The sequence below is a fragment of the Pelodiscus sinensis genome, chromosome 12 (genome assembly GCF_052426305.1).
Source record: "Pelodiscus sinensis isolate ZL-2025 chromosome 12, ASM5242630v1, whole genome shotgun sequence".
Classification (NCBI taxonomy): domain Eukaryota; kingdom Metazoa; phylum Chordata; order Testudines; family Trionychidae; genus Pelodiscus; species Pelodiscus sinensis.
Window position 1 is genome coordinate 48,139,298 of NC_143063.1, and position 21,408 is coordinate 48,160,705.

At 61.2% G+C, this 21,408-nt stretch overlaps 2 protein-coding genes across 10 annotated transcripts in view; one reads left to right on the plus strand and one right to left on the minus strand.

The window, feature by feature from the left end:
• Positions 1-19: 19 nt before the first annotated feature.
• CTU2 (cytosolic thiouridylase subunit 2) lies at positions 20-14,051 on the plus strand. Of its 6 annotated transcripts, XM_075939880.2 has the most exons (16): positions 20-131; positions 821-895; positions 5,368-5,446; positions 6,182-6,222; positions 6,831-6,891; positions 7,638-7,738; positions 7,872-7,981; positions 8,329-8,615; positions 9,063-9,198; positions 11,180-11,311; positions 11,601-11,692; positions 12,001-12,107; positions 12,550-12,691; positions 12,891-12,945; positions 13,168-13,226; positions 13,388-14,051. In XM_075939880.2, exons 2-16 carry the CDS (start codon positions 883-885, stop codon positions 13,455-13,457), a joined length of 1,485 nt encoding a protein of 494 aa, XP_075795995.1. In that variant the 5' UTR covers positions 20-131; positions 821-882; the 3' UTR covers positions 13,458-14,051. The 6 variants fall into 6 exon arrangements, 5 of the variants coding, with proteins under 5 accessions (XP_075795995.1, XP_075795998.1, XP_089637679.1 ...); XM_075939883.2 differs by lacking the exon at positions 7,638-7,738 and having other exon boundaries at positions 70-131; positions 6,163-6,222; XR_012906625.2 differs by lacking the exons at positions 7,638-7,738; positions 12,550-12,691 and having other exon boundaries at positions 70-131; positions 6,163-6,222; positions 13,388-13,467.
• The window catches only part of PIEZO1 (piezo type mechanosensitive ion channel component 1 (Er blood group)), a 94,992-nt gene continuing 87,576 nt past the window's right edge, over positions 13,993-21,408 (minus strand). For all 4 annotated transcript variants that reach the window (XM_075939877.2, XM_075939878.2, XM_075939875.2 and 1 more), the window contains 7 exons: positions 18,112-18,300; positions 17,630-17,722; positions 16,914-17,086; positions 16,717-16,839; positions 16,200-16,279; positions 15,402-15,597; positions 13,993-14,974 (listed from right to left, as the gene is read on the minus strand). In XM_075939877.2, coding sequence (XP_075795992.2) covers positions 14,725-14,974; positions 15,402-15,597; positions 16,200-16,279; positions 16,717-16,839; positions 16,914-17,086; positions 17,630-17,722; positions 18,112-18,300 — 1,104 coding nt within the window. In that variant the 3' untranslated portion in view covers positions 13,993-14,724. The remainder of the gene's footprint in view (positions 14,975-15,401; positions 15,598-16,199; positions 16,280-16,716; positions 16,840-16,913; positions 17,087-17,629; positions 17,723-18,111; positions 18,301-21,408) is intronic.

Here is a 21,408-nt window from a genome sequence, read left to right on the forward strand (position 1 = left end):
GCAGAAGGGGCGCGCCGGAAGCGGCGCGGCGCGTCACGTGGGCCGCGCCGCCGCCGCCGCCCGGGAGCCATGTGCCAGGCGCAGGAGGAGTACGGGGGCTGCCGGCAGCCGCCGGGGCGGCCCCGCGTCACGTGAGCGCGGGGAGGGGGTGGGGCCGAGCCAGCGGCGCCCCCGGGGGGGGGGGGGGGGCAGGGCGCTGAATGGCAGCGGGCAAGCGCCCCCCGCCGGGCCCGGTGAAGGGGGGGCCCCCGCCGGGCCCGTGCGGACCGGGTGCCCCCCCCCGGCTGGAGCGGCCCCCCCGCCTGTTCCCCGTTCCCTGGCTGAACGGGACGTGGCCGCCGTTAAGCGATCCAGGGGATTTCACATCCCTAGGGCCCCGCCCCCCAGGGCCCATTGACCCGCCCCGGGGCCCTTCGGCCGGGGGGGGAATTGAACTGGCAGGGCCCAGCTGCCTGCTGCACCCGCAGCGTGAACCGGGGCCTCTGGGTTTAGGCTTTGGAAACTGGTCTCAGCCTAGTTGACTTGTGCAGTGAGATTTACATCCTTGGAGAGGGCAGGGGCTCAGTCCAGTACGGGGTAACCTTTCACTGCTCGGTCACTGCCCCCTCCCCTGTGCACACAGCATTCAGTCGCTTTAGTTCTTGCACTGATCCCAAATGAACTCCTCAGAAAAATCCCATGGTGTTGCATAGTATTTTCTAGCCCATATTTACAAGGCACCTGGTATAGCTACAAGATTTAAACAAGCTGACAGCAGCCTGCAGAGCTCTTTGCTTGAGGTTGGTCCCTCAAATGCTGTGTTTTCTGTCTCTTTCCCTAGTGGGGCGCAGAAGTGCATGAAGTGCAAGGAGGCCTCCCCTGTGTTAGTCATTCGCGTTGGAGATGCCTTTTGCAAGTAAGTTGGCTAGGAAAGAAATAGCTGGGGTGATTTGCAAGAGGACACCCTGTTGAAATGCTCGGAGCATTCCTATCTTTAGAACCTCCTTTGCTGATCTGTATAAATCTATTTGAAAGAGGATTGTTTAGCATATAGATTGCAAGAGAGATTCAAATCAAGCCAGCTAATAAAGTGCACCCCAGTTGTGTGCAACAAACCATACTCATTCAGGAGCGTGGCGTGTTGCTGCAAAAAGCCCTTACATCAGATTTGCATCTTTGCTTCTGTAAAGACCCCATCATGCAAAAGGTATTGTGATGTGAGGCCCTAGTGATGGGTAAATGCAGGTGAGCATAGGCAATGAGGACGATTCACTTGTTTTTTCTTAATTTGTAAAAGAAAGATCTGATCTGCCTCATCCTTTTTATATGAATCTTGGAAATAGAATCTGAGGTAAACAGGATGAAGTTTACTAAGGACAAATGCAAAGTGCTCCACTTAGGAAGGAACAATCAGTCTCACACATACAGAATGGGAAGTAATAGAAATGTAGCCGTGTTAGTCTGGTCTTGATGAAACAAAATACAGGACTATGCAGCACTTTAAACACTTACAAGATGGTTTATTAGGTGATGCGCTTTCATGGGCCAGACCCACTTCCTCAGATCAAATTGTGGAAGAAAAATGGTATGACCATATATACCAAAGAGATACAATCAAAAGTGAACACATAAAATAGACAAATCAGATTTTAGAACAGAGGAGGGATGGGGGGGGGGGGGGGGGGGGTTAATGTCTATGAGATAATGATATTAGAGGTGATAATTGGGGACGCTATCTCTATAATGGGTAAGATAATTAGCATCTTTGTTAAGGCCCATTTGTAAAAGTGTTGGCTTTAAGCATGAATGACAGTTCAGAGGCTTCTCTTTGAAGTCTTGTGTTAAAATCTCTTTGAAGCAGCATGAAGATAAAACACCCATTCTGGTTGAAATGGCAAGAAACATTTTTCTTTGTGAAACTGTTTGATGTCTGTTTTGTGTGCATTGATTCTTTGGTGAAGTGTCTGAGAAGTTTGTCCAATATACATAAACAGACATTGTTGGCTCATTGCTGGGCTTAAACTGCAGCAAGGGAGGTTTAGGTTGGACATTAGGAAAAACTTCCTGCCTGTCAGGGTGGTTAAACACTTAATAAGTTGTCTAGGGAGGCTGTGGAATCCCCATCTCTGGAGATGTTTCAGAGCAGGTTAGACAGACAACTGTCAGGGATATTCTAAATGGTGCTTGGTCCTGCCATGAGGGCAGGGGACTGGACTTGATGACCTCTCGCGGTCCCTTCCAGTTCTAGTGTTCTCTGATTTGAGCTGTGCAGGCCAGGTTTTCCAGTTGCAGAGGCAATTTATACATGAATTACTGTGACTCGTATCAGAGGAGTAGCCGTGTTAGTCTGAATCTGCAAAAGCGGCGAGGAGTCCTGTGGCACCTTATAGACTAACTGAAGTGTTGGAGCATAAGCTTTCGTGGTCAAAGACCCACTTCGTCAGATGCATGGAGTGGAAATTTCCAGAGGCAGGTATAAATATGCAGGCCAGGATCAGGCTGGAGATGATGAGGTGGATCCAATCAGGGAGGATGAGGCCCACTTCTAGTAGCTGATCTGGAGGTGTGAATATCAAGAGAGGAGAAGCTGCTTTTGTAGTTAGCACAGGAACAAATCAGCACATCCTTAGAGCCCCGACCAGGGTTGTTCTATCTGTTACCCAAGATCCACAAACCTGGAAATCCCGGACGTCCCATCGTCTTGGGCATTGGCACTCTTACTGAAGGACTGTCTGGATATGTAGACTCTCTGCTCAGACCCTACGCCACCAGCACTCCCAGTTACCTCCGTGACACTACTGATTTCCTGAGAAAACTACAATGCATTGGTGATCTTCCAGAAAACACCATCCTAGCCACCATGGATGTAGAGGCTCTCTACACAAACATCCCACATGTAGATTGAATACAAGCTGTCAGGAACAGTATCCCTGATGATGCCCCAGCACAACTGGTGGCTGAGCTCTGCAACTTTATCCTCACACACAACTATTTCAGATTTGGTGACAACATATACCACCAGACCAGTGGCACTGCTATGGGCACCCGCATGGCCCCACAATACGCCAACATTTTTATGGCTGACCTAGAACAACGCTTCCTCAGCTCTCGTTTGCTTACACCCCTTCTCTACCTACGCTACATCAATGACATCATCATCTGGACCCATGGGAAGGAGACTCTGGAAGAATTTCACCACGATTTCAACAGCTTCCACCCCACCATCAACCTCAGTATGGACCAGTCTACACGGGAGGTCCGTTTCCTGGACACCACGGTGGAAATAAGTGACGGTCACATAAACAACAACCTTATACTGAAATCCTGCCGACTGCTGTGCTTATCTGCATGCCTCCAGCTTCTATCCCGGACACACCACACGATCCATTGTTTACAGCCAAGCACTGAGGTACAACCGCATATGCTCCAACCCCTCAGACAGAGACCTACACCTACAAGATCTTCAACAAGCATTCTGTAAACTAAGATACCCACACGAGGAAGTGAGAAGACAGATTAACAGAGCCAGACGTGTACCTAGAAGCCTCCTGCTACGGGACAAGCCCAAGAAAGAAACCAACAGAACACCACTGGCCAACACCTACAGTCCTCAGCTAAAACCTCTCCAACGCATCATTAGTGATCTACAACCCATCCTGGACAATGATCCCTCGCTTTCACAGGCCTTGGGAGGCAGGCCAGTCCTCGCCCACAGACAACCCGCCGACCTGAAGCATATTCTCACCAGCAACTACACACTGCAGCATAATAACTAACTCAGGACCCAATCCATGCAACAAACCTCGGTGCCAACTCTGCCCACATATATACACCAGCAACACCATCACAGGACCTAACCAGATCAGCCATACCGTCACTGGTTCATTCTCCTGCACATCTGCTAACATAATATACGCTATCATGTGCCAACAATGCCCCACTGCTATATACATCGGCCAAACTGGACAGTCCCTACATAAAAGAATCAATGGACACAAATCAGATATTAGGAATGGCAACATACAAAAACCTGTAGGAGACACTTCAATCTCCCTGGACACACAATTGCAGATCTAAAAGTAGCCATCCTGCAGCAAAAAAACTTCAGGACCAGACTTCAAAGAGAAACTGCTGAGCTAGTTCATCTGCAAGTTTGACACAATCAACTCTGGATTAAACAAAGACTGTGAATGGCTCGCTAACTACAAAAGCAGCTTCTGCTCTCTTGGAATTCACACCTCCAGATCAGCTGCTAGAAGTGGGCCTAATCCTCCTTGATTGGATCCACCTCGTCTTCTCTAGCTTGATTCTGGCCTGCATATTTATACCTGCCTCTGGAAATTTCCACTCCATGCATCTGACGAAGTGGGTCTTTGCCCACGAAAGCTTATGCTCCAACACTTTGGTTAGTCTATAAGGTGCCACAGGACTCCTCGCCACTTTTACTGTGACTTGAGCATACATCTGCATGCCAACAAGTGGTTGGAATTGTGGTTGCAGTTAGCAGCGTGAATGCTCAGATCTGCATGCCTGTATTCTTTGCAGGTGTGGTCTTCTGTCCGTCGTACTCACTTGTACGCTGACAGCTCTGAGCTACCCCTCCTTGTGTCAGATTTAACTGGACCATTAAACAAATAGCAAATCCTTTTAAATTAATACCTGTCTATACAACTGAACTTTTTCTTCCTTGGGCTTTTTAATGTTGAAGTGTTTTGGCTCAGAAAACACAATAGGCCTACATCTACACTGGCAGCTTCTTGCGCAAGAACTCTTCCACAAGAGTACATCTACAATGCCATGTGCTTTTGCGCAAGAGCATCCATGGCAGTGGAGATGCTCTCTTGCGCAAGAAAGCTCTGATGGCCATTTTAACCATAGGGCTTTCTCGCGCGAGAAATTCATGTTGCCTGTCTACACTGCACTGGCCTATTGTGGAAGAGCTCTTGTGCTAAAGGGCTTCTTCCTGAGCGGGAGCGTCAGAGTTCTGGCGCAAGAAGCCCTGATTTCATACATTAGAACGTCGGTTTACTTGCACAAGAACACGCGGCCAGTGTAGACACAGCCTAGAGAAGGATCTAGTCTAGCAAACCAGTTTTGTTGGATTAGCTTTTAAAACGGAGCTCCACAGATTGCTGTCCCCCAACTGAAGCAGCCGTGCTCTCAGACAGAAAAAGCTAATTGATGAAATATTAAGGGGGACTTATTGCCTGACGTCAGGGTACCCCACAGCTCACTGTGCCCCCCAGTTGCCCTGTGCAGAAATCAAAGCTTTATTAGCAGCGAGAGGCAGGTGTCTGGCGCCCTGTGGTGCTGCCTGCCAAGGCTGGTCTCTCGCGTCCGGGGGGGATTGTAGGGTCTCCCTACTTACGTGCCTGTTTGTTCCCCAAGGGCCTGTTTCAGGGACTATTTTGTTCACAAGTTCCGTGCGACGCTTGGGAAGAATCGTGCCATTTTCCCAGGAGAGAAGGTAGAGTCGCTGCCTGTGGCGGGGAACGTAACGGGTGCGGGTTCCCGCCACCGCGCCTCCGGTGGGTTGCTCAAGGAGTCAGCACTGGAGCGCCCCCTTCTGGCTGGTGTCTCACCTGCCGTTACCTTTGTTTGGACCCACATCCTTCCCAGACCATGGTGCCCTCCCCTCTGGATACTGCCCTGCTGCAGGGCCCCACACTCTGGGGTCCTTCCCTTCAGGGAACCCCCAACCTGCTATGCCCACTTGCCTCAGTAACCCTGTTGCCGGTCGTCATTTAGCCTCTTACCTCAGGGGCAATGCAGCTGAAAGGGCCCCTCGTTTCAGGGGCATGTGGACCTTCTGCAGCCCTGGCTGCCTCCCTAGCGCCCTCAGGCCTTGTCTCAGGCCCTGCACCTAGGAGCTCATCTGGCCAGAGCTTCCCCAGCCCTGCTTGGTGTCAGGAAGCCTCTCGCTTCCCCGGCAGCTGAGTCCTTCCTGCTGCCCCCGCAAGAATGAGACTTCCTTCCCCTGCAGAAGCCTTCATTTATACAGCCCCAGCTGGGCCCTGATTGGCTGCATCTGCCACAGCTGCTGGCTCCAGGGCTCCAGCCCTCTCCCAGGGGTGGGTTTAACCCTTAAAGGGCCAGTGCGGGGCAGACGCAGGAAGCGATGGCTGTGGGAAGGCCAGAAGGAAGCAGAGATGAATGGGTACATCTCTCGTCTCTCCCTAACAGGTCCTTCTTGCGTTATCAGGTGGCCCTGCCTCCAGCTCGATGCTTCGGCAAGTCCAAGAGGTATCTGCTCTGCGGCGTAGCCTGGGGCCGGGTTAGCCATGAAGGACCAGAGAGAGCAGTTGGGCATGGAAGGAGCAGGCCTGGGGTGTAGGGGCTGGATCAGAGGAGGCTGTCGCGCTCGTGGCGGGGAAAGCGTTGCTCTGCGGGGTGATGGGCGCCGTGCGCTTCTGTAGGCCCCCACGTCTAGATTGTATTCGTGCAAACGCTGCGGGTGGCTTCTGCCCTGCGCTTTCGTCCTAGAAGAGCAGCCGCTCCCAGCCCCATAGGGAAGCCCAAGCGAGGGGGGCAGCCAAGCCCCCTCACAGTTCCTGCGGCGGTGCGTCCAATGGGGGTGTGGAAGCAGCCACGTCCGTGTCGAAGCATGATCTGGTGAAGGCTACAGTCATCTGGGCGAGGCTGGGGCCTTCAGCCCCTCTGAAAAATCCGCTCCTGTCCGGCTGTGGCGGTAGCAAGACACCATCTCTGCCGGGGCGGTGGGTGCCTCTGACAGCCTGGATAAGAGTCCGGCCTGCTGTCTGCCAGGCCAGGGGATGCGCTAAGACGTGTAACCACGACGTCCGTTTCCCAGCGCCTGGGGCCAACTGGCTCGTTCCCATTTCTCCTCTTAGGGGCTGAGGCGGGAGACAGCCAAGAAACTGCGTTTTGTACCAGGCATCATCTATGTGGACGGTAACTCAGCTCTGCTCTGCTCCCAGCCCGTTGTGTGCACGTGGCCTCTGGGCAGCCTACACCCCGAGCTCCCTCCCTCTCCCTCTCCCCCCACGCTGCTCCCCCGAGCAGCAGCTCCTGCCTTCCCCCACCCCCTTGCTGCCTCTGATACAAGGTGGGGGCAGGGTTTCACATAGTCATTTGGATGAATTGATACCCCAGGCTTATCGATTAATCATTTCAACGTTATACACCAACCCCCCCGAAACAGACGCGATTCAGCGAGGGGCTTTTAGAGGACGGTCGTACAAGCTCCAGAGCTCTTCCCACGCCACTGGCATCCTGCCCGTCCGTTTGTCCCAGTCCCTTAACTTGCTGGCCTCGTAGCCTGGTTCGGCTGGTCGCCCTCCAAGTGGTGGGACCCCCCCAGCTGTGCTCGGGCAGAACGTGCGTGGATCTTGCCTCTGCCGTGTTTTTTCTTTTGGGGTGCCAAAGCCGCCTTCAGCTTTTCAGGGCATTGTGGGATAGGTGACCCGGATGCACGGAGTCGTGGGAAGAGCGTAATATTCGTACCTGGCCCCCGTGCCCGTGTGCAGCGTGCTCTGCCTAACGTGCATTGGCGTGTGCTGTGTGAGCGAGGGGCGTTTTCACGTACAGTTCCGCAGCGTGGCTCTGGGCTGCCCACGCGAATCCAGCTCCCACGGGAGATGGTCCTGCCTGGCGGAAGATGCTGGCAACGGCTGCCCGTCTGCACTCCTGTCTTACAGAGGAGGGTGGCTGCAGCTTGCTCCATTGTGTGCAGTCGTCTGGCCCTGGCCAGCTGCCCTGTGCGCCCTCCCGAAAGAGAGGCCCATCTCCCCGCTTGCTGGTGAGGGGGGTGGAAGTGGCTGCAGGCCTGTTGGGTGGGTGGGTCCCCTTGGGTGGGTCCCCTCCCCACGATGGAGACGTCTCCCCTGCAAGGCAGCTAAATCCCCGTCCGGCGTATCTTGTGTGCTGCTCAGAGGGAGCCGTGTGCGGGCAGAGCCCAGCTGAGCGAGAGGAGACGCTGCTCCAGATGGAGGCCATCCTGCGCGCCTCGGGATTCCCGTATCACCTGGCCCGCCTGGAGGAGGTAGGGTGAGGTGCCGGCGCTGGGGCGGAGAGGCACGGCAGGGCTGGGGGCTCCTTCTGGGCAAGAGATCACGTGGCCCAGAGCCCCCCACTGGGCGGGGAGCCGCTGGAGCTGTCCAAGGCCCCTGCTCAGGGTGGCACTCGGTGCGTGGGGCGCAGTGGGAGCCAACGAGGCTGTGATGGGAGAGGCAGCTGGGTGGGAGTGTGGCCCTGACTTCCAATCCCAGGGCTCCTCCGGGATCCGGGTGTTGCCAGCTCCCGAGGCCCCGATCTTGCTGCTGGGGGTGGGGGTCTCGGAGGCCCCAGGCAGGCGCTCACGGGTCCCGTCCCCCTGCTTGCTCCATGCAGGTGTTCGACTTGCCCGGCTCCGTCCTGCAGCGTGGGCCCCACCGCCCTGCGGGCCCCGGGGCCAGCTACAAGGAGGCGGTGGAGAGCTTCATCCACCAGCACAGGCAGGCGGAGGGCGGAGCCCCGGAGCGGCTGGCGGAGCTCAGCACGCGGGCCATGCCCGGAGCAGAGACACCGGGCGGGCGGGGAGCCAGGCCGCTGGCTGCAGCCCGGACGGAGCAGCTGCTGCAGCTCTTTGGCTCTGTGAAGACGCTGACGGCGAAGGAGGAGCTGCTGCAGGCCCTGCGGTGAGTCCCCGCCGGGGAGCTGGGAGGAGGGGGGCCCTGGAGCGAGGCTCCGTGCTTCGCGCTCAGCCTGCGCCGGAGGGGAGGGCTCTTCCCTGTCCTGATCCATCCCAGCATGCACTGCTTCGCAGCCGTGGGGCCGCAGCTCCCTGCCATGGCCCTCGCGCTCTGGGCCAGCCCCCCGCGAGCTCTGGGGCTCTGCCCATTCACTAGCCTGCCCAGGCGGGGGTTGGCAGGGCACCCAGCTGCCTTTGGAAGTCAGTGGGGCTTGGCGCCCCCTTGGGAAAGCCCAGCCTGCTCATCTCACCCTCCTTGAGACCCCCCAGGAGGAGTGGGCTCTGCCGGCCCCCTGCCCGCTGGGTGGGCGGCTCGCTGGGCCAGCTGGCGGCCGGGTGGTGCTGCGCAGGGCCCAGGGCTGGAACCCGCACTCACGTCTGGCTTCTCCTTCAGGACCCACCTGATCCTGCACACGGCCAGGGCCCAGGGCTACTCCAAGGTCCTGATGGGAGACAGCTGCACCCGCCTGGCTGTCAAGCTGCTGACCAACCTCTCGCTGGGACGGGGAGCCTCCCTCGCCATGGACACAGTAGGTGCTGGCCGTGGGGGGCAGGCGTCAGAGCTGGGTGAGATTCGCCCCTTACCTGGACTCCGCTGTCAGCCCCTTTCCCCGGCCGGAGGCTTTGGGCCTAGCACTGCCAACCAGCTGGGCTGGGGGAAGGGGGGCTGGGGGCAGGACCCCCCCCCCCAGGTTCAGCCCTTGCTGGCAATGGCTCCCATGGGCCTCTCTGCTCTGCCCGGGTCTTGGCAGCCACGAGATGAGGCCTGTCGGGGCTGAGGGAGACGGTGGTGGTGCTGAGCGCGCCCGCTGCGTGTGTAACCCTCACGTGGGCACCGAGCAAAGGGCTGCTCCTTCCCCGCTTTGCAGCAGCCTCCGGGCCTCTCGGGCACATGGGCCTCAGAGCAGAGCGGCGTGGGAGCTGCCCTGCTCCTGATCTGATCGGTTTCCACTCCCTGCTCCCCGGGAAGGGAGTTTACCTGCCCGTGAAATTGACATTTCTCAGCTGCAGCGGCAGACGCTGGAGCTGGGACAGATGCCGCTGCCCTGAGCGCTCGAGCCAGGGCTTTCAGTCGGGCAAGCGGAGCCACAGTGGCAGCAAGGGCCTGGCTGCTCCGGTCCCCGTAGCCTGCGGCTCCCACGCGCTCGGGGACTGGCTTCACACGCAGAGAATGCTCAGGGCTGCACAGCTCTCCCCTCCTTCCCCCCCCGCCCCCACGGGCACCAGAACCGCCGGCAGCGACCCAGGCCAGGCCCAAACCCCAGGAATTCCTGGGGCCCTCTGAGCTCCGAGCACTAGACCGAGTTAGAAACTGACGGGAAGCCAGGCCTACAATTACACCGAACCCATTTCCTGCAGATCCGAAGCGGGGCGTGGAGCTAGGGAAACGCCAGCCCCCGGGAAGCCGCCTGGGAGAGCGCGGGTTTTTAGGGCTCGTTTGAAGCAGCGCAGCGGCCAGAGAAAGAAGCGGCTCTTTCGCCCTGTCCCAGGAGCAGGAGGAGAGCGGGGGTGGGAGGGGTGCCCACGCACGCGCAGTGGAAGGATCGTGGTGAAACGTCGAGGCCGCGGCAGGGGCACCGGTAAAACCAGCCCGCCCCTCCCAGCGTAGGCAGCCGCGCCCCGCACTGGGAGGCCAGCGAGAGAGAACCGGGCCGGACGTTTCCCCCCCACAAGGGACAGATGATGTTACATCCCCTCGCGTGGCCACGGGCGGTCAAGCCAGGTGCTTTGGGGGTCTCTGCCTCCCACGAAGCCAGTGCTGGGGGCCAGCGCCTGGCCGTGACAGGCTGCCGCTCTGCTCCAGCGCGTGGTCCCTATGCCCCTGGCTCCTGCTTGCTTGTCAAGGGGGATCCCAGGGCCTGCTTTGCCCGCTGTGCAGACAGCAGCTGAGCCCTGCTCCGGGCCTGGGCGATGCAGGCAAGCGGGGAGCCAAGGGCCGGAAAGGCTGGTGGGGAGGTGCTGCTCTGATGCACACTGGGACCCTCAGGTGGTCTCAAAGCCGTGGGAGACCTGGAGCAGAGATGCTGCAGCCAGGAGCAGTGGGGCCCTGTGGGGCCCAGCAGGAGGCCTCTGCTGACTCAGATCCTCTTCCCCTGACGTGTCCCTTTGCAGGAGGCCGGGCAGGGAACCAGACAAACCCTCACCCTGCTGGGATCGGCCTCGGCCCCGGCCCAGGCCGCACGCCCAGCCTGAGATCCGCCCCCGCTCCCTTGGGCAGGCAGTGTTGCTGACTGGTTAGAGCGAGAGGCTGGGAAGGGGGACTCTAGTCCCTGCTCCAGCATGGACTCCCCGAGGTCACGTAGGTGCCCCCGGTGCCCCCGCCCCGCAGGGAGACGGGGTAGCGGGAGGCCGGAGGGGTTTGGCATGCTCCCGGGAGCCAGGGCGGAGCAGCCAAGGGCCGTTGAGCAGCCTGCGCGCGCCCGGCTGTGCTCAGACCCGAGCTCTCGGCCCCGCGGGGGGGCTGGCGTTGGCCGGGAGGGCAGGCCGGTCCCTCACCTTCTCTCCCCGCAGGGCTTCTCGGACGATCGCCATGGCGACGTGCTGGTGGTGCGGCCCATGCGGGAATACTCCGCCAAGGAAATCGCCTTCTACAACCGCCTCTTCGGCGTCCCCACCGTCCTCACGCCTGCCTTGGACACCAGGGTAGGAGAGCGCGGGGCTGGGCCAGCCTGGCTCCAGGCTCAGCTGGCCGGCCGGGGCCTCGCCTAAGCCACAGGGCACTCGCCCACGGGCCTGCCTGCCGCCGTCCCGGACAGGGATGGGCAGAGAGGCTGGGTCCGGCCCACGCAACTGGGGGAGGCACCGGCAGACCAGGCTAACGGCCCCTCCCCCGGACATCGCATGGCGCCGATTCCATCCCTCCAGCTGCCCTGCTGGGGGGGGACAGGCCTGGGGCCCGGGCAGGGATTCTCCATATGGCTTTCTCCCCCAGGCCCCGGAGAAGGCCAGCATCCACCGGGTGATCGAGCGCTTCCTCTACGGGCTGCAGGCTGAGTTCCCCTCCACTGTCAGCACCGTGTACCGGTGAGGGCTCGCCCCGTGGCTGGGGCAGAGAGGCCTGCAGTGCCCCCTGCTGCACGGGGCGCCTGGCCTGGAGGGGGGTGGGGCACTGGCTGAACCATGCATACAGCCCAGGAGTGGGGAAGGGGCTGTGGGGCGGGAGCAGGGAGCCTGGGGCTGGTGCAGGGAGGTGTGGGGGGCAGGCGGGTTTGAGACGTGCCCCAGCGCAGCCCGGGCCGCGGTGCAGGGAGAGGCCCCGTTTGCCCGCACGAGCTGGGGGCGCGGCTCTGACTGCCCGGCACTTACCTCGGTGTGTCCCCCGCGGCCTGTAGGACGGGCGAGAAGCTGAGCGCCGCCCCTGGAGACGCCGGCCCTGCCCCCGGCGCGGCAGAGCCCGAGCGCTGCCTCCTGTGCTTGTGCACCCTGGACACCAACGTGGGTAGGTGGGACGCCGCCCGCCCCCGCAGGGCTCCGGTCCCTCGGCCCGCCCCTCAGGATCCCCCTGAGCCGGTCTAGAGCCAGGCGCCAGCTGCTCTCGGCTCCCTGCCCGGCGGGGTCTGGCCCCTCGCCGTTCCCCTGGAGCAAAGCGGGACCCTGGCCGTGGGTGGGGCACTGGGGGCCCGGAGATGCAGCCTGGCACAGGGCAGACCGGGCATGTGTGGGGGACTGACTAGCCTCTTGCCCCCTCGGCCCCGCTGAACTAGGGCCTGGTTATCACAGGGTCCCTCCTGCGGGGAACTTGCCTCGGGCTGTGCCCAGCCTGGGGGGCGTCTGCAGGCCAGGCTGGTGAGGTTTGCTCTGCCGGCGGGGGTCACTGGCCTGCCCGGGGTGCTGGGTGGGGAGCGGCAGCCGGGGGCTCTGACTCCTGTCTCTTGGCGCAGAGGAGGGCTCGGCTCTGCAAGCCATCCTGGTCTCGGAGCAGCTGTCCGGGGAGAGGCCGCCGGCTGCGTCGCCAGCCGGGCCAGGGGCCTGCGCGGGGGCAGCGGAGCAGAGAGGCTGCTGCACGCACGCGACCGCCCCACGGTAAGGCGCCTTCCCCAGACAAACCCCCAGCCCGGGATCCAGGCGCCATACGCGGCCTCCTGGCCCCACCTGGGCGCCCCGGCCGGAGCTGCAGCCACCCTGGCCCCCAGCCAGCTCCCCACACGGCGCCTGCGGGGTGGGGATCCGGGGGGAGCACTGGCCCCCGGCCACAAGCCTCACTTCTGCCTTCTCCCCTCAGGGCCGACTTCCTGCCCCTGCTCTGCTACGGCTGCCGGCTGACCATCAAGGACACGGTGAGCCCTGGGCTGCTCCTCTCCTGCCCTCAGAGCTCAGCCCTGCTCTAGGGCCTGGCCCACATGGCTGCTGGGGGGAGAGGTTCCCTGCCCCATCCAGGGCTGAGCGGGCGGGACACCCGGCGCTGCGTGTGCCGTCCCTGCTGCGCCTGCGGAGACGCTGGCAGCACGGGAAGGGAGACACGGGGGGCAGCCCGTCACCACCGCTCTGCTCTGTTGCAGGCCTGCCTGGAGAGCCTCCCGCCCTACGTCCGCTCGGAGGCAGCGCGCCGCAGCCGCAGGTACGGGGATGGGCCGGCATCGGACCCCCAGGGCTGGGATCCCACTCCCGTCCCTGGCAGGGGCAGTTAGAAGGTCCAGACTCCGGCCGGTGCCTGGGCCCCAGCCAGGAGCTCACGCCCAGCCTGGCAGGGCTGGCTCTGAGCCGCTGCTGGTTTTCCAGGGCCGCCATGAAGCAGCAGATCCAGGAGTTCTTGCTGGAAGACGACGCTGTGACGCCGGGTGAAAGCTGACAGGCCGTCAGGGCTCCCTCCTGGGCGCGAGACCCCAGGGCCCTGCTCCAGTGCGAGGGACCAGCCTGTTCCAAGCCCTGGCTGGCTCTGGGAGGCCGGGCGAGAGCTCCCCCGCCTCCTCCCGCAGGCTATTCCCAAGAGGAATGAATTCGTTCGCACTCCCCCCCCCCGTGCACAGCTGCCCCCCCGGCCAGGCTCGCATGCCCAGCTGTGCGCAGAGGGGCCCGCGCCGGGCGGACTCGCTCCCCAGGGAGGAGACCAGCGAGGCGGCCCGGGTCACCGTGCCAGGGCCTCCCCTCCTCCTGGGCTGGGGGGCTGCTCCCTGCCCCAGGGCTTGGGGTGCAAGCTGGTTCCTGCCCCTCTGCAGGAGGAGACCCCTCTGGTCTGTGCAGCCGCAGGGATAACTGGGAGCTTCCTCGGCTTAGCACACTGGAAGCAGCAGCCAGGGCCCTTGTGCCCAGGCAGGGAAGGCCGGCTCCAGGCAGGAGCAAGGGGCAGAGGCTGCTAGCTCCCCCCAGTCAGACATGCGCAGAGGCCTTGGCTTGGCTTTTATTAGAGATCTGTATAAATAAAGTATTTGAATTTTTAAAAAAATCTACAGTCCAGCTGGAGCGACACCCCCACCCCCGTGGCTGGCAGGGGGCCAGTCCTGGGAGCTGCCGGCGCGACTCCGTACGCTGGTGCAGGCCAGAGGAGAGGCAGGCCCAGCTCAGGCGAGCAGGGCCCCCTGCTTGCACCCAGGGGTGCTGGCTGGTACACGGCTGGGGGAGGAGTATTGCTTTGGAGTGTGACCGCAACCGGCTTCACAGGGCACCGAGCAGCTGGGCCAGCTGACCGTGGCCGGCTGGCTGGGAGTTGCCGCTGCAGGAGTGGAGAGGCAGGTGCAGCGGGGAGTTCAGGGGGCCCACGACCATCATCTTCCCCGGGCAGGAGCAGCTGCTGAATGGGATCCAGAGCCCGGCCGCTAGCAAGGCACTGAGGTGGGGCCGGGCAGGCGTCTCCCCCCACCCAGCGGGCACTGCCCCCAGCTGCCGTGAAAGGCCGAACAAGTTGTAAAGCAGTTAAGAAACTTCCTTTAAAAAGCACAAGGCCAGGCTCCCCCTGCGGGTGGCGCAGGGCACCACTCCGCCCCCCAGGCAGGGCTGGTGTCCCCGGCCGGCCAGGGGACGGGGCTGACTCAGGCCTGCAGCCCCCGGGGCTGGGTTAAGGCTGCAGGGGTCCGGAGGGCCCGTGGCTCCCAGCCTGCAGCGGTCACGGCGGGTCCCTGCTATTCCTTCTCCCGCGTCCACTTGATCATGGTCTCGGGCGAGCGGTAGAGGAAGATGAGCTTGGCGTACAGCTCCTCCTCCAGCTCCAGCTCGCCGGTCTCGCGCACCAGGAAGATGTCCTGGCACAGCTTGAGGATGCGGTCCACGCACGGCAGCTCCTCGAACATGATGGAGTGCGAGATCTCGCTGAAGAAGCCCCGCACGAACTTGCCGATCACCAGCACGATGGACACGTACAGGCCCATGATCCTGCCAGGGGGAGGTGGGGTCAGCGCAGGCTGTGGGGGGCTGCCGGGCTGGAGCGGAGGGTGGGGACGGGCCCCCTCGAGCACGACAGCGGGAAGCCCTGAGCCCGGCTGTACCACGCGGAACCGGGGAGCACAAGCTGTAGGGGCCCCCCTGCAAGGCCTCCCGCCCTGCATGCGAGGGCCTGGCCCACAGGGAGTCCTGCAGCTGTGCTCAGACAGCATGTCCCCCTCATGCTACCAATGGGGAGCGCCCCCCAGCCCTGGGCTGGTGCCCTGCCCGCCGCCTCTCCATATCCAAGAGCAATTGGGCCTCTGGCTGATATCCCTCCACACCCAAGCTGCTACCGCAGGCTCCTCCCTCCTCCTTCCCCTTCCTCCAGCTGTAGCCGCTGGTGGCTGCTTTTGGGGGTCCGGTCCCCGGCACTCACCCGTAGCCGGCCAGGAAGCCCAGGCTGGGAGGGCTGACCTTGTCGTTGAAGATCACCATGGGCAGGATGTGGCAGTCCTGCCGGCAGTCCGCCAGCCGCACCACCCACCACTCCAGGAAACTGCCGCTGCCGCGCCCCGGGCCCACGCGCTCCCGCTTCAGCTGCACCTCCATGCCCAGGTAGCTCTGCTCCTCCTCTGGGGCCGGGACAGAGCAGGGTCAGGCCCCCCCAGGTGCAGCCCAGCCACCCCCTGAAGTGCCCCCTGCTGGGCCCAGCCCCCTAGTCCCTCCGCCCCCTGCTGGGCCACGCCCATGGGCAGCCCCGCCCCACAGTCCCTCCGCCCCCTGCTGGGCCACGCCCACGGGCAGCCCCGCCCCACAGTCCCTCCGCCCCCTGCTGGGCCACGCCCATGGGCGGCCCCGCCCCACAGTCCCTCTGCCCCCTGCTGGGCCACGCCCACAGGCAGCCCCGCCCACAGTCCCTCCGCCCCCTGCTGGGCCACGCCCACGGGCAGCCCCGCCCCACAATCCCTCTGCCCATCACTGCAATGCCTGGCGCTCCAGGGGTGCCCTTCTGCTGCCTGGGGCTAGGCTCCTCACGGGGGGCCCTGTGGCTGGGCAGCATAGCAGGTGGGGCCATTTTCCTCTCGCCTGCCCCCCTCCGAGGAACCAGGCTGCACAGAGACTGGGGACGCCCGTCACCCTAGACATGGGGGTGCGCCCCTCTGCCCTGCCCCCCACGACAAGGTGCTCCCCTCAGCAAGTGGCTCCGCATGGGGGCAGCGCCTGGCCGGCTCACCTGGCAGCAGCTGCTTGACGGGGTTGGCCTCTGGGCCATTGGGCGCCCGGATGTACTGGGGGAAGAGATGTGGGACTTGCCTGCAACACAGGGAGGGGTGAGGGGGCTGTGCCAAGGGCCCCTGCTGGGGCGGCCAGGCTCCGAGGAGAGGGGCATGGGGACGGCTGGCAGAGGTGCTGTGCTTGGTGGGCGCTGCCCACCTTGTGCTGTTCCCTGCTGCCCCCCCCCCGCGTCCCGCTGCCCGATGGCCCGTCCTCCCCACTGCCAGCCCGTCCCCACCCTCCATGCCATTTCCCGCTGCCAGCCCATCTGCCCTGCACCGTTCCCCACTGCTGGCCCGTCCCATCCTGCGCCATCCCCCACTGCACCCACATGCCAGGGATCAGCCAGTTGGGTACCATGAGCTGCCCCCAGCCTGGCCGCCCGGCAGCCCATGGTTCATGGCGAGGAGGGGGTTGTAAGTGGCCTGGCCCCCCGGCGCTGTCCCACTCTGCCCCAGGGCAGTGCCCACACTCACACGGGGGCGTCCCTGGTCCCCTGCAGCAGGTTGGCCAGCTCGGTGCGGACTGGGGTGCCGGGCAGCAGGTCGGTGGTGTGCTTCTCGAAGGTGTGCTCCACGGTGCCCCCCTTGCCTAGGTCCCTGCGGGAGAGGGGTGGCAGGTGAGTGGGGTGGGGGGCAGGTCCAGGGCAGCGCCCCGCCCGGACCCCACCTACCTCTGGAAGTTCCAGGTGAAGCGCAGCGTGATGTCCGACGAGCCGTTCAGCAGCTCCCGCCGCAGCTGCTCCCGACTGGGGGGGCTGATGCTCCACAGGGAGCCCGAGCTGCCCTCGATGCGCGCCGTCACGATGTCCTCGTAGCCGTACAGCGTGATGAACTGCATGGCCACCTGCCGCCGCACGGGGCATGTCAGGGCGGGCACGGGGCATGGACCCTGACCCAGAGCCGCCCCGCTCCGGGATCAGCCCCTGCCGCAGGACCACCCAGCCCCAGATCCCACCCCAGACTGCGACCCTGCCCCCAACACGGCCCTGCCCCAGGCATGGTACCCCTCCGCTACCCCCAGGCAAGGCCCTGCCCCATGCACCATCCCCCTCCCCCAGGCTTGGCCCCCACCAGTCACTGACACCAGGTGGTGGGGAGACCGTTGGGGGGCAGTGCAGGGCAGGGACCCCCACCCCTGTCAGGAGATGGAGACATCTGGTCCACCCATGCCTGTGGGTGCTTCCCCAATGGGGCCAGACAAGGGCACCTGCTCGGAGGCGCCTGCATGCCAGCCCCCCAGGGAGCCAGTCCCATGGCACAGAAGGTCGCATGGCGGGAGCCAGGCCCCAGAGCAGCCAGCCAGCCCCAGCTGGTCCCCACTACTGCCCCCCTGGGAATCAGACTCCCCCTCTCCCCTCGGCGGCTCTGCCCAGCCGTGCCCCCTTACCGGCTGCCGCTCAAACTGGTGGGTGAGCGCCTCGTAGTCCTGGGGCGTGAAGGGCTGCAGGGACTGCTGCTGGGCGCTTGTGGTGAAGAGTGGCTGCGAGGCAGCGGGGAGCCAGCGTCAGGGCAGGGCCAGCCCCAGCCACGGCCCCCCCGCCTCCCCCAGCCACGGCCCCCCCGCCTCCCCGAGCTGTGCCGCGCCCGCTGGCAGCGAGGCTGTGCGGGGAGGGGCGCGGGGGCACTGAAGCCGCAGGCCCTGCTGTCCAGGGATCTCAGAGCGCCTGCAGGCCCAGGGTCACGTGGGGGGGGGGGAAGGGAGCAGGCACAGCCAGGAACCAGAGTCCAGGCCATCGCCTGACTCCAGAGCAGCCAAGCCCAGGCCAGTGGCGCCTGAGAAAGGTCCCCGGGTCCCCTCGCTCAAGCCGCGCGGATGGCGATCGGAGCCAGGGCCCCCCCCCCCCACCTGGGCCCAGCCCCGGCCGGTACCTCGTAGCCCCCCAGCTTGAGGGTGACAGTGACGTCGATGGGGTGGTTGACCACGCCCACCACGGAGCGCACCAGCGACATGAAGAGCAGAGGGAACCAGATGATGCAGATGAGGAAGAGGATGATGAGGCCGCCCATGCCGTACTTAACGATCTTCTTCTTCTTCTGGCCCTTGGGCTGCGGGTATTTCTGCGGGGGGAGGCAGGCTCAGCGCGGGGCTGGCGGGGCTCCCGGAGGCCCCGGCCTGGCCTGGGGAGGGACGCGCCTGCCCCGGCCGTGCGGACGGCTCCCAAGGGGCACGGACACCCAAGGGTTTTCCCTTCTTTGTCTCTGGGGCAGTTTTCTCTCCAGCTACTGAGGGGGACAGACAGAATGTAAGTCTGTCTGTCTGTAAGTAGGGTAAAGTTTAGTTGTCCCTAACACACTGTCACATGTTCCCAGTCAGGACGGGGACAGCTGAACCCCCCAGTTACTGGCTTTCTGTTTTTGTAGCCTCTCTGATCTGCCTGTGCACCCAACCACCCCAGCCAGGGTCGGCAGTATTGTACACGCTGGCTAGTCAGGCCTGGACTTCCAAGCCACGGAGACGCGAAGGGACGGGTTGCTTCACTTCACGTTTTTTCTGTACTGGCTCCGTGGACCACAGAGTTGTAGAATGGTTTATGTGATGTGCTTAATGGGGAATGTGAGAACGAATGTGAAACAGCTCTAACTCCGCTGGCCGCCTTTCTCTGGTGAGCAGGGAAGAACAGCCTTCTAGGCCCTATACAGATGTATCAGGCAAACTGCTCGGCTACGTCTAGACTGGCATGATTCTCCGCAAATGCTTTTTACAGAAATGTTTTTCTGTGAAAAGCATTTGCGGAACAGAGCGTATAGATTGGCACGGACACTGTTCCGCAAAAGCTCTTTTTGCAGAAAAGCGTCCGTGCCAATCTACACGCGGTTTTGCGCAAAAAAGCCCCGATCGCCATTTTCGCCATCAGGGCTTTTTTGCACAAAACAGTTTTTAACTGTCTACACTGGCCCTCTTGTGCAAAAACATTTCCGGAAAAGGGCTTTTGCCCGAACGGGAACATCAAAGCATTTGTGCAAGAAGCACTGATTTCAGACAGTAGAACGTCAGTGCTTTTGCGCAAAATCAAGCGGCCAGTGTAGACAGCTGGCAAGTTTTTGCGCAAAAGCGGCCGCTTTTTCGGAAAAACTTGCCACTCTAGACGCAGCCACCGTGTCGGTATCTGATGTCAAGACAGACAGAGATCAGCAGGATCCCTGGGAGTCAGCGTGATCACACTGTTGCTCTTAGGAGTTATCAGAGGAATAGATTGTGTTATAAAGAAAATATCATGAATGAATGAAAAGTTTGTACTAATAGAAGCTTTGTATTAGGAAACAGATTGATACCTTTTTTGTGAACAGTTGTCTCCCTTCTCCCAGGTGTGAAATGATTGTGCATTTCCTGGGGAAGGGGTGTGCGGGAGTTTGGAGAGAGAACTTGTAGGCCCAACAGTTTCAGAGTCCAGACAGTGGGGAGGGGAGAGGGCTGGAAGACTCAGAGGCATCAAGGCTCCATAAATTGGGCCCAGTGCAAAGCAGACAGATGGAGGACATGTGAGCGGCCTTGCAGTGTTAAGAAGCAAGTGCGCGGTTACAGACAAGACAGCCTTGAAACAACACCGGAAAGGAGGCACCGATATACTGATGTCAGATGGCAAAGAACAACTTCCCGATAACCAGATGTTAAAATGGTGATTGATTAAGAGCTGACGAAGCAAAATGCACAGATCGGAATGGGAGAAAAGTCCTATAGAAGATGGGGTGTCTTGCATTAATCTCTGGGTCTCGTCTGGTCATCACCAGAGCATCGGTCCGGACCCAGAGAAGCCCCCCCAGTTCCTCTCCTTCATATTTAACTTGCCTGGCTAGTAAGTTAATGTGAGCAGCAGACTGGTAACTTCAAGCAATGACAAGATTTTGTGCCTGTGTTTGTGTGTCTGTGGGCTTGTCTCTATGGAGCAGATGCTAAGTGTTTTTCTACTGTATTCTCAATAAATGCGGCATGTTGCCTTTTCCCCAGAAAAAGATCCCGTGTGCTTCTTATTAGCTTAACAACTCTGCTTCCAGCACTGCACCTCTCACAGCGACCTGCATTGTCCTTCCAATACGCTTTGTCCCTGGCTAGTCCTGCGTCCCATTGCTTATCACCCTGTCATGTTACTGGATTTTAAGGGGAGCAGCCAGATAACGTTTGCCTCAAAGGTGTATACAAAAGGGGGCCATGTGAGGTGTCCAAAGAAAGCTTGTGTTCTACTGATTCTGTGTGTGCTATTCATGTACTTGTATAATATCTGTATGTGGAGTTATAAACATGCTCAGCCAATGGCTATGCTAATTAGCAAGGTGCCAATACACATCTCAGGAATGTGACTGATACTTAAGGGCTACCAGCATGGAACACAGGGATAGGCCACGGGACCAGGTGACCTGCTGCAGCCAAGATGATGCCAGGAGAGGGATACAAGTGCCATGTGGCACCCTCCAGCTAGATCTTCAGCTCAGCTCTTGATCCCAGAGGCAGCCTTGCAGGGAACCATGAGCCAGAAAGAACCGTGGACCCATCCTGACAGAGGATGTACACCAGAGACTTTTAAGCCAGCAGTTATAACATCTCTGCTGCAAACCTGTATCGAGAACCAGGTGATTTGATGCATGTAATGCATTATCCTTTAACAACCTCACTCCCGCACTCTTCTTTCTTTTAGTAAGAAACCTTTAGATGTTAGATTCTAAAGGACTGGCCCAGCGTGATCCTGTGGGTAAGATCCAGAGTGTAAATTGACCTGGGAACTGTGGCTGGTTTCTTGGGACCGGAGAACCTGTTTGGGTAGGTGAGATCGGGTTCTAGAACCCCTCACCGGTGTGTTAGGCCTGGGGCTGATTGTGGCACAGGGAGAGCTGGGGTGTCTGAGGGGTTTTGCTCGTGAGGCTTCTGGCTGGCCAGATAGGCAGGTGAAGTGCTTGGTGGGGCTGGTCTGTGGCCTGTCGGGAAGGTCTCCAGTCAGTGGCCGTAAGGAGCCCCAAGTCTGAGCAATTTGCCCTAAGCGGACGCCCTCAGCCGTGCCCAGACCCAGCTCGGTCAGTTACACACCTTCCAGGATGCCTGCCACACCCTCCGTAACACCGGCCGCGCGAGCTCAGCCATCGGAGTGTTTCGGCTGCCGGCCTTTCCCGGAGCACTTGGGCATCTGCTCACTATTCCCTCCTTGCCTTCCCGGGGTGGTTTAAATGAGACTCGTG

Bases quoted from the DNA above. Each gene is read 5' to 3' on its own strand.
- CTU2 (XM_075939883.2), top strand. From the start codon at position 70: ATGTGCCAGGCGCAGGAGGAGTACGGGGGCTGCCGGCAGCCGCCGGGG. The intron at 7,982-8,328 runs GTAGGGTGAGGT...TGCTCCATGCAG, and splicing joins ACCTGGCCCGCCTGGAGGAG to GTGTTCGACTTGCCCGGCTC. The intron at 11,312-11,600 runs GTAGGAGAGCGC...TTTCTCCCCCAG, and splicing joins CGCCTGCCTTGGACACCAGG to GCCCCGGAGAAGGCCAGCAT.